Source organism: Polistes fuscatus, unplaced genomic scaffold (genome assembly GCF_010416935.1).
Source record: "Polistes fuscatus isolate 324 unplaced genomic scaffold, CU_Pfus_HIC Scaffold12, whole genome shotgun sequence".
In the NCBI taxonomy this organism is placed as follows: Eukaryota; Metazoa; Arthropoda; class Insecta; order Hymenoptera; family Vespidae; genus Polistes; species Polistes fuscatus.
The window spans coordinates 4,709,676-4,720,991 of NW_025113020.1; the positions used below are offsets into that span (position 1 = coordinate 4,709,676).

Sequence of the window (11,316 nt, forward strand, 5' to 3'; positions counted from 1 at the left end):
TATAATGCAATTTAAAAGTCTTTCATAATAATTATTAGATATTATTTTTTTTTAGTAACTTGATATTTGTACTTTTCCTTTTTTTTTATATATATATATATACTTTATGTAAATGTAAAATCACGCGTTTAAAATTAATTTTATTGCAACACGGTAAATAGTAATTAGATAAAAATAAATAGAGAATTCAATTGAAGAGTGCATCTGCGAATTGGACGATTTATATGTCAGGCAATTGTATCACTTGATTGTATGATTAATATAGTTTTCTTCTTGTTACAGGTGATCATCGTTGGATTTAACATCAGACCTTTTTGATTTTCTTCTATTCGATCGCCTTGAATGGTGACCTTTTAAAATATACGTTTAAATGCATTTCTGAAGGCACACACATTATTATACATTAAAAATTAAATATAATTGTTTCAATTTCTTTTACAATATAACTATACTATATATATATATATATATATATATATATATATATATATATATATATATATTATCATATACTATCAAAAAATACTGTGTTCTTTGAAAGTATTGAACCGTCATCGCGTTAACTACCCACTATCACCTACTGGTTGTCCTGGTAGTAACAAAAACGAAACTCGGTAGATAAAAAAGGGGGTCTTGTAAGCTTCTTTGTACTTTGTATTCTTAGTTTCATTTTAATGCCATCTGATGGTAAGACTTTTTTAATTTGTCGATAAGTATGTATTTGATTGTATCGACCATCAATTACAGTGACATCTCTCGATTATATTTAGTACTAAATTTGTGTACCGGTATATCGCATCTCGATAATCGAAATTTAATCGATTTCCTGTACGTGTTAGGAACGCGTCTTTAGGAGTTAATGTTTGGTGCATTCGTTTTTTCTTTCTTTTCATTCTCTTAATTGAGGAAACATTAAGAAAGAAAGGAAGATGTCTAAGGCTGATGAGAATGTGGATACCGGTGATACAGGAGATAATTCAAATGGTTCTTCTGCGGAAACCACATCTTCCCGGGGTGGCGACTTTGAAACTAAACTCGAGTCAGATCGAAGTAAGAGGTTTGATTACTTGCTCAAGCAAACAGAAATTTTTTCACATTTTATGACCAACAATCAAAAAGACAAAGCTGGAAGCCCTTTAAAAGTTAAAGCTGGCAGACCAAGAAAGCAACCAGAAACTTTAAACAAATCTGATTCTGGTGATCATAGACATCGGAAGACTGAGCAGGAGGAGGACGAAGAATTGTTGGCAGAGAGCAATGCCAGTGTAGCACCAACTACACGCTTTGAATCCTCACCGCATTATGTTAAATCCGGTGAGTTGAGAGATTACCAGATACGTGGTTTAAATTGGATGATATCGCTCTATGAAAACGGTATCAATGGTATTCTGGCAGATGAGATGGGTCTTGGTAAGACTCTACAAACCATATCATTATTGGGATATATGAAACACTTCAGAAACATTCCTGGTCCTCATATTGTTATTGTTCCAAAGTCTACGCTGGCCAATTGGATGAATGAATTTAAAAAATGGTGTCCTACTTTAAGAGCCGTTTGTTTAATAGGAGATGCAGAAAGTAGAAATACTTTTATTAGAGATGTCATGATGCCTGGTGAATGGGATGTATGCGTTACCTCATATGAAATGGTAATCAAAGAAAAATCAGTATTTAAAAAATTTAATTGGCGTTATATGGTAATAGACGAAGCTCATAGAATTAAAAATGAAAAATCTAAATTATCTGAAATATTGAGGGAGTTTAAAACAGCTAATAGACTTCTTCTTACTGGTACACCTCTACAGAATAATTTACATGAGTTATGGTCGTTGCTCAACTTTTTATTACCTGATGTTTTTAACAGTTCAGATGACTTTGATTCTTGGTTTAATACCAACAGTTTCTTAGGTGATAATTCCTTAGTCGAAAGATTACATGCTGTTTTAAGACCATTCCTTTTGAGACGATTGAAGTCGGAAGTAGAAAAAGGTTTGAAACCCAAAAAGGAAATTAAAGTTTACATCGGTCTGAGCAAAATGCAAAGAGAGTGGTACACCAAAGTATTAATGAAAGACATTGATATAGTGAATGGTGCGGGGAAAATAGAAAAGATGAGATTACAAAACATTTTGATGCAGTTACGTAAGTGTTGCAATCATCCATATCTATTTGATGGTGCTGAGCCTGGACCACCTTATACTACAGACGAACATCTTGTTTACAATTGCGGTAAAATGGTGATATTGGATAAGCTATTGCCTAAATTACAAGAACAAGACTCAAGAGTATTAATATTTAGTCAAATGACCAGAATGTTAGATATTTTAGAAGATTATTGTCACTGGAGAGGTTTTCAGTATTGTCGTTTGGATGGTAATACAGCACACGAGGATCGTCAGAGACAGATCAATGAATACAATGCACCTAATAGCGAAAAATTTATATTCATGTTGTCCACTAGAGCTGGTGGATTGGGTATAAATTTAGCGACTGCCGATGTAGTCATTATTTATGATTCTGATTGGAATCCACAAATGGATTTACAAGCCATGGATAGAGCTCATCGTATAGGACAACAAAAGCAGGTACGTGTTTTTAGATTTATTACAGAGAACACAGTGGAAGAAAAGATCGTCGAACGTGCAGAAGTCAAATTACGTTTAGACAAATTAGTCATACAACAAGGTAGATTGGTAGATGCAAAACAGACTGCATTGAACAAGGATGAAATGTTGAATATGATCAGACATGGAGCTAACGAAGTGTTCGCTTCAAAGGACAGTGCTATCACCGACGAAGACATTGATACAATATTACAAAAAGGCGAGGCAAAAACCGAAGAAATGAAACAAAAGTTGGAAAGTTTAGGAGAATCTTCTTTACGTAATTTCACTGTCGATGCACCAACCGATTCAGTTTACCAATTCGAAGGTGAAGATTATCGTGAGAAACAAAAAATATTAGGAATTGGTAACTGGATAGAGCCGCCTAAACGTGAACGTAAAGCCAATTATGCTGTCGATGCTTATTTCCGTGAAGCCTTAAGAGTATCCGAACCAAAAGCACCAAAAGCCCCCAGACCTCCCAAACAACCAATTGTACAAGATTTCCAATTTTTTCCTCCTCGATTGTTTGAGCTACTTGATCAAGAAATATATTATTTTCGACAAACTGTTGGTTACAAGGTTCCAAAGAATCCTGAATTAGGATCTGACGCAGCCAGGATACAAAAGGAAGAACAACGTAAGATAGACGAGGCTCAGCCCTTATCGGATGAAGAAGTTGCAGAGAAAGAGAAATTACTAACTCAGGGTTTCACAAACTGGACCAAGAGAGACTTTAATCAGTTTATTAAGGCAAATGAAAAATATGGTAGAGATGATATAGAAAATATCGCTAAAGAGGTAGAAGGTAAAACTCCAGAAGAAGTTATGGAATACTCAGCAGTTTTTTGGGAACGTTGTCACGAGTTACAAGACATTGACAGAGTAATGGCACAAATAGAAAGAGGCGAGGCCAAAATACAAAGGCGTGCTGGTATAAAAAAAGCATTGGATGCAAAGATGGCCAGATATCGTGCACCATTTCATCAATTGAGGATAGCCTATGGTACTAACAAAGGTAAAAATTATACCGAAGAAGAGGATAGATTTCTTGTTTGTATGTTACACAAATTGGGCTTTGACAAGGAAAACGTTTATGAGGAATTAAGAGCAACCGTTAGATCAGCGCCTCAATTTCGTTTTGATTGGTTTGTTAAATCTCGTACTGCTTTGGAATTGCAAAGACGATGTAATACTTTGATAACATTGATAGAACGTGAAAACCAGGAACTGGAAGAGAGAGAAAGGCAAGAGAGAAGAAAGAAGAGTGGTAATGTTGGTGCCAAGCCTGCTTCCAAACGAAAACAAGAAAATTTACCAGCACCACAAGATAAACCTAGAAAGAAGAAGAAATAAATACGATTAAGTTTTACTCTATACTTATGCATACAAAAAACAGACTGTCTATTTTCACGGTTTTTTATATCTTTTTATTCGTTACTCAAAACAAAATTTTTGCTAAATACCATGACTCAAATTCATAGACGTTAAATCTTATTAGAAAATAAAATTCTCTTTAATTGTGTTCTTTTTAAGCATACTTTTTATCCTAGTAAATGATGAAAATAAGAGATATCTTGGTCTGAAGAAATATATATTAATAATATATAATATATATTAATAATGTTTATTTTTCGTATTCTAATTGTTATCGAGAATGAATTGCCTCAAAATATAAATTTATCGACCAGCTGACATGAACGAAGATCACTTCTACGTGTCTATGAATTTGAGACCAAGAACCATTTTTCCTCACTAATCCTTTATTTTTTCTTATTCAGTAGAACTAATTTTAAAATATTTATTAAATGTTATTTACAAAATGATTCATTTTTTCATACAAAACAAATTTAATATTCATTGATTTATCAATCGCAAAGTACAATATTACACGGTTTGCAACACAATATTTTTTTCTTTATGATCTTCTAATTGTATATTTAAAATTATGATTACCACCAATTATAATTTAATATCAAAATTATCGTGTTTTATTTATTATAATCGATTTAAAGAACATTGTAATAAATTTTACAAAAATAAAACTCAAGCCATCGAATGTACTTAATATTTTTTTATAACATTTCTTTATTTATCCGTATATAAATATATAAAATAATTTCATCTTTAATTATAATAATAATATACTTTTAATAATATATTATATATGTGTGTATATATATATTTTTATTTATTTTTTTGTTTATGTATGCATTTGTGTATTGTAAATGTAGTATGCAATATAGCCACCAGATGACCCAGTCGACATATTCGTGAGGATATTTAAACTTGTTTTTTATTAGTTTACATTAAATGTGCATAAATTAAAATTTAAAAACAATACTAGTTCGATTGTTAATATAAATAACTTTATATATTTAATATATATTGCGATAAAAATAATTGTTAATAAATGCAGTTATTACATTTATCGCTGGTTAAACGAACCAGTCAGTAAAATTGGAGTATACGCATGCGCATAATTTCTCTCCGTTTGGCACAAGAGAGAACTACATAGTAACTAAATTTCTCACTAAACGTGATCGTCTTTGTTTTTATCAATACGATTGTTTATTATATATAAATACAAAAAAGAAAAACAGGAAATTGAATTAAATATTAAAAAACATCGTTCTTTTAATCAAGTGCATATTATGATATTAAGAATTAGTTCTATTTCAACGAAGAAAGAAGAAATATTTGAAATCTTACATCACTCAATCAGATGCGCGAATATTTTGGTTAGATATAACAGCTGATAATTGTCTTACTTAAATCATTCTAATCAATTCATGTGAAATACAAGATTGAACACAATGAATTTCAATGATCTCATTCACTGGTAAGATTGCTTTAATTATATATATTTTTCATTATTCTTTTAATATTAATCTAACTATAGACAGAAGATGAAGATACATTTTTATTGATTTCTTCAATACGTTATCTATATAACAGATGTATTATATTATTTTAGGTATCAAAAGAAAATTGGTATGTACGACAAGCAACAGTGGGAAAAAATAGTGGAACAAAGGATTCTTGGTGGTTTTAATAATATTCCTATGAAAACTGCTAAATTGAAAACTGAATTTATCGATGTTGATTTGGTACGAGGTAAGTTATATGTAAATTAACACTTCGATACAATTCTGTTATTATTTTTCTATCCATAGGTTCATCGTTTCCAAAAGCAAAGCCTAAACACGGTTTGTCTACTGTTGCGTGTTTAGCTTTACAACGTTTTTTATTTCTACCTCTGTACAAAGCGTGGTGGACCCAACAAACAAGTATTAGAGTGTTTGTTTTATTTTTGTTATTGTATAGCTTACAACTTATCAACGTCTTATTGTATTTCTCTTATGAAGACAGAGAAAATGAGGCTGATGTACGGATACTTTTTCTTTTCTCTTAGATCATCTCTTTTTTTCTATTTATATCGTTATGATTTATATTTAATGCAATTATTTCATTCTACAGATGGTTTCAACATCAGAGGTATTTATACCAAGCGTTATGATGTTAATATTATGCTTAGTTCATTCTCACATCGTATCAACGAACTCCGGGCCTATGGAAATCAATGGTTATAGCAGGCAAAAAGTTCTTAGACGACCCAGACATGGTAGATGCAGAATTAATAAATCTAGAAGTAGATCTAATTTAAGTAAGTTCATTCGTATACATAATATGTTCATTAGTATATTTAATCGATATATAGATGTTCAAAATTTATTTTTTTATAGAAACCATCGATGATTCTAAATCATCACAAGATACTGCCTCGGAAAAAGCGAGCACCATAAGTAGAGAGGCACTTAATTCAGTACGATTCGCAAAGAAAGTTATGATAGAAAATTCTTTGACACTGAGTCACTCGCAGGTAAATTTCTTAATGTTTTCTTTATCTTGAAATAATGTAATATCATTAGGTTAAAGCTAATAATACATTTTTATAATTAAAGGAATTCCTTCCTTCTCTTTCATCTAGTAATAAAGAAACGTTAAATATATCGACTAATAGTCCACCTATTAATGAAGATTCTATAAATTGTAATCAGCCAGGTATAAAATGAAAAATAATCAAAGTAAAATAGTTTTAATATAAAATACATTTATTTATTTTTGAAATAATAATTTAAGATAATCCACCAGAAGAAAATCTTGAAGATCCAGATATTGTGCATCTAGACGATGATGGTTTTGAAAGTTTAAATGGGAATGTATCGAGTGATAATGATAGGACGGTTAATAAATTTGTGGAAGAAAGAGAGAAGAGAGAACAAATGAAAGTATGCGATAATAAAGAAGAGAATATCTTTCAATTGGAAGCATCTAGTAGTTCTAAAGTTTTACTTCAATCCAAATACTCAGGTTTGGTGTTCAAATGTTTGTTATACATTAGGTAGATACTTATCTCTGATATGTATTTATTTTTTATTTTAGTTTATTTCGTATTTTAAATGCGTATGTTGTGACACAAGTAGACAAATTTATCGCACTCTTCGTTCATCTGTAGATACTGCGGTTGCATTGCAAGCAAGAAACAAAAATATAACTATAGTGGAAACTAATAATATTTCTATACCGTTAACACATGCTTTAATATTTGTTGGAAGGGAAAAGCAGAGTATTAGATAAATCATAGTTTTCCACTTTCCACGCAGCACCTGTCCCATTGAACAAAGGAGGAAACTTTTCCGACAGTGAAGGAGATGGATGCATTCACATGGTAAACTAAATTTTCATCATATGCATCATCGATAATTCTTATATTTTTTATTTTTCTATGACATAATGTTTTATTAAATTTTTAAGGAAAGAGATGAATCACCGACTGTATCAGAAATAAGAGAAGGAAGACGACAGTGTGAAAGTGAGGAGGAAGGTGAGTGCGAGGATGCTGCGACGAATCATTTAACTGAAGCAACAACATCTGCAACAGAGTGGATGGGTGTAACAACGAACAGCGATGAATGCAGTTATAGGTACAAATATTAAAAAAAAAGAATGTGCGTGTGGTCTCTACACGTGACAAAAGTGAAACTCGTATAATCATGTGGAAAATAATCAATTGATTCATATGTGCAGTGGGTGTTCATTAAAATTTTACACTGTTACGCTTATTAGATTTTTGCTTGAAAACCATTTATATACTGTATTTAGGATGAAGAAAATTTAAAAAGAAATACATTTGTATATTTTAATTAGATATTTAATGAGTTTCACTTTAAAGGTTTATTTATAATCAGTGAATTAAATAAATACGAAAATAATGTATAGGATACGTCCGTACTTTAAAATCGTATAATTGTAAGAACAGAAGAAATACTCGGTTTTTTCATGTCTAACAATTGAACATCCTTTATTTTTATTATATGTTATAATACAACATAATTCTTTTTCTTTTATAGTTCAGAACTGGAAGAAATAGATTTGCATGGAGAAATAAATTCAAATCATAACGAATTTATAGAACATCCTTTCTCTTGGGAATTTGGAATACCTCCTTCTATTTTATTAAGTTCCAGTTGCGCTTCATCCGATCGTAGTTAGTTTCTTTCTTTTAATAGATATATTTATAATAAATAATAATAATCTACATATATGTTACTTTTATTATAATATTAATATTACATACAGTTTCCTGTACAATTTGGACAAGACGTGATGTGAAGAAAGCAGAATTGTCAGTACTTGATATAAGTTCTGCTATTATAGAAAGAGTAGAATCAATGCCGGAAAGTATGAGTTATTTTTACGGTGGATTGGTATTAAGTATTGTATTATCTTTAGTACCATCGTTTAGACGAATAACCGACACTCTTGGAACAGATACCAATTGTAATGTTACTGTTCCCATTATACCAGACGATCTCAGACAAGCTAATTTAGAAACTTACACTGATATTGTATGTAGAATAATTGACATTGCTTTTGGAGATACAATATTGTAAGTTGTTTTATCTTTCTCAGCAAATATATTATACGATGAAGTGAAAATGATATAATTAATTTCATTACAGGAAACGTACCATTATTCTAATATCAGCCTTCGAAAGACTTGCATTGTCTTGTTTTCTGTTCTTTTTATTGGCAGTCGCTGAACGGACCTATAAACAAAGATTATTGTATGCTAAATTGTTTTCACATTTAACTTCATCCAGACGCGCTAGAAAGTCTGATTTACCACATTTTCGATTAAACAAAGTGAGAAATATTAAAACATGGTTAAGCATCAGATCTTATTTGAAGGTATCTTTAATAAATATTTTATTTATTTTGTATTTTTTTTTTTTTTTTTTTAATATATTTGTTCATATATTTGTGAAAATTTTACAGAGGAGAGGACCACAACGTTCTGTAGATGTTATAGTATCTTCAGCTTTTATTGTTACATTGTTATTATTATCTTTTATCAGTTTGGAACTAATTAAGGTAAACTATTTAATATTCTTATTTTAATTGATATTATTACCTTTTATATATATATATATACTATTATAAAATATGTTTAATCTTTCTAGGATCTTGAAAGTTTACATTCGCAGTACAATGTCGAGGCATTGTTTTGGAGTTTTTCGTTAGGAATATTTATTTTACGCTTCATGACATTGGGAACGAAAATAAATAAAAAATATAGAAATCTTTCGATTCTGTTGACTGAACAGGTATGTAAAATTATTTTTATAAAGGTAATTAAACAGTTAAAGTCTTAGAAAAAATCTATTTTTCAGATAAATTTACATCTTCAGATAGAGCAGAAACCCCATAAAAAAGAGGAATTAATGGTAGCTAATAGCGTATTAAAATTGGCAGCCGATTTGATTAAGGTGTCATATACTTTATGTTTTTTTTTTAATAGATTAAATTAAATTAATGTTTATTAATTTTCAAATTACTGTTTGCAGGAATTGGAAAGTCCCTTTAAAATATCTGGCCTATCCGCTAATCCATATGTTTATACGATTACAAAAGTGGTATTATTATCGGCCCTTTCCGGAGTCCTATCTGAGTTACTTGGTTTCAAATTGAAATTACATAAAATAAAAATAAAGTAAGATGAAGTATTATCTCACTTATCTACCTCGATGTTACAGACTGATTGCTGAAAATAATTGCATAATATATCAGCATATCTGTAAATTTTGATTTTGATTTTTTGTTTTTTATTTATTAGATCTTTAAAAAAAAGGAATATATTCGACAAACTATATATACATTTAGTTTTACGATTAGATAGAATAAATGAACACATCTTCGTCGTTAGGTCTTTTCTTTTTTCCGATAATTTATTTACGAATAGTGCATAACTTTTTCCAATTGAACAATCAATCTCACGTGTAGCTAATATTGTACACTATTTTTGTTTTCTCTCGCAAAATATTGTATAACGCATCTAATTACACAAATTTATTATAAAAATTAAACTTTGACAATATTCTAAATAAAAGAATATATATAGATATTAATTAACGATTGCGTCTAACAACTCTTACATTTGAAAATGAAAGAATAAGAAATATTTAGTCTGACCAAAATTTATTGTTACATAGTAATTTAAATTCTTACTTTTAACATATCGCTACACGCATGCGGTGAATACATATGCATATATGAATATCATTCTTTTTGATAGTTGTACAAATGAAAAATAGTATGTAAATATTCTGATATATAATCTATTAATAATATAAAAAAAAATAAAAAAAAAAGATAGTACCTGTGCAATATAAAATTCTATTAACTATATATATATATATATATATAGTTATTTTTCAAATAATTATAAATGTATTTCGAGATATGTTAAATAAATATATAACAAACACAATGAAAATAAGTATATACCAATATGCAAATATAGGTACATTAAAAAAGAGAAACGAATTACTAATGAAAAATAGCAAAAATGGAACTTTGGAATTAAGGGTCTTTGAGTTAGAATGTAAAAAGTAAAACCTAAACTTCTTGACACCGATAACTTAAATTTCTTAAAATGCATAAAAAAGTAAAACCTATTACGTTACAATGCAATACTTGAGTCCAATAAATAACAATGAATTAATATCATCGATACTAATACTTTTCAATATAATCAATTAATGAATGAAGTACTTTGATAATATAGAAAAGACTTGGATGCTTTTTATAAAATTAATATTTCATATAAATATTTTTTTATAACATTCGATAGAAAAATTGATTAAATAACATCATTGACACTGACTTAAATTGACCCTGAACTTATATTACGTTTTATTTACGAGTCTCTTGACTCACGATTAAGTTTATGTTCATCTATTTGCTGATTCACAATGAATTCATCAGAGATATGTATATAAAGTATTATTGCATCATCCGAATGAAAAAATAACTATAATAAAAAGCTATTATATTATATAAAGCATTATTTTTAAATGGATACGTCGAGAGTACATTTTTCAATTATATATTACTACTCATTTTATAAATTATATTTTAATTAATTAAATTTATCGTATATATATTTACTTTTAATAATTGAATACTACGAAGTAATAGGAAATAATTTTTCTTAAACTAAAGTAATTATATGTAAGAAGGTGACACGTAATATATTTAAGAAATAAATAAGTTGTAAATGAAGGCACTTAAAGCATATTAAACATTTCAAATATCACGTTGTAACGCATGATAAAAATTAGCCAATGAGAAGGCGTTTGAGGTAACG

At 29.2% G+C, this 11,316-nt stretch overlaps 2 protein-coding genes across 4 annotated transcripts; both read left to right on the top strand.

Moving 5' to 3' along the window:
* The first annotated feature begins 819 nt into the window (after window positions 1-819).
* Window positions 820-4,127, top strand: LOC122513275 (chromatin-remodeling complex ATPase chain Iswi-like). Its single transcript, XM_043629549.1, has one exon. The coding sequence runs from the start codon at window positions 930-932 to the stop codon at window positions 3,957-3,959; it is 3,030 nt and encodes a 1,009-aa protein (XP_043485484.1). The 5' UTR covers window positions 820-929; the 3' UTR covers window positions 3,960-4,127.
* Window positions 4,128-4,775: 648 nt separating this feature from the next.
* On the top strand, window positions 4,776-9,670 carry LOC122513276 (protein phtf). 3 transcript variants are annotated; one of them, XM_043629550.1, is made up of 16 exons: window positions 4,776-5,445; window positions 5,581-5,720; window positions 5,780-5,991; window positions 6,084-6,270; window positions 6,350-6,486; window positions 6,569-6,668; window positions 6,747-6,977; window positions 7,271-7,335; window positions 7,422-7,591; window positions 8,018-8,154; window positions 8,247-8,556; window positions 8,630-8,858; window positions 8,946-9,041; window positions 9,131-9,274; window positions 9,323-9,436; window positions 9,515-9,670. In XM_043629550.1, the coding sequence occupies exons 1-16, from the start codon at window positions 5,420-5,422 to the stop codon at window positions 9,662-9,664; spliced, it is 2,448 nt and encodes an 815-aa protein (XP_043485485.1). In that variant the 5' UTR covers window positions 4,776-5,419; the 3' UTR covers window positions 9,665-9,670. The 3 variants fall into 3 exon arrangements, with proteins under 3 accessions (XP_043485485.1, XP_043485486.1, XP_043485487.1); XM_043629551.1 differs by having other exon boundaries at window positions 4,777-5,445; window positions 9,341-9,436; XM_043629552.1 differs by lacking the exons at window positions 4,776-5,445; window positions 5,581-5,720 and having other exon boundaries at window positions 5,828-5,893.
* Window positions 9,671-11,316: the final 1,646 nt, after the last annotated feature.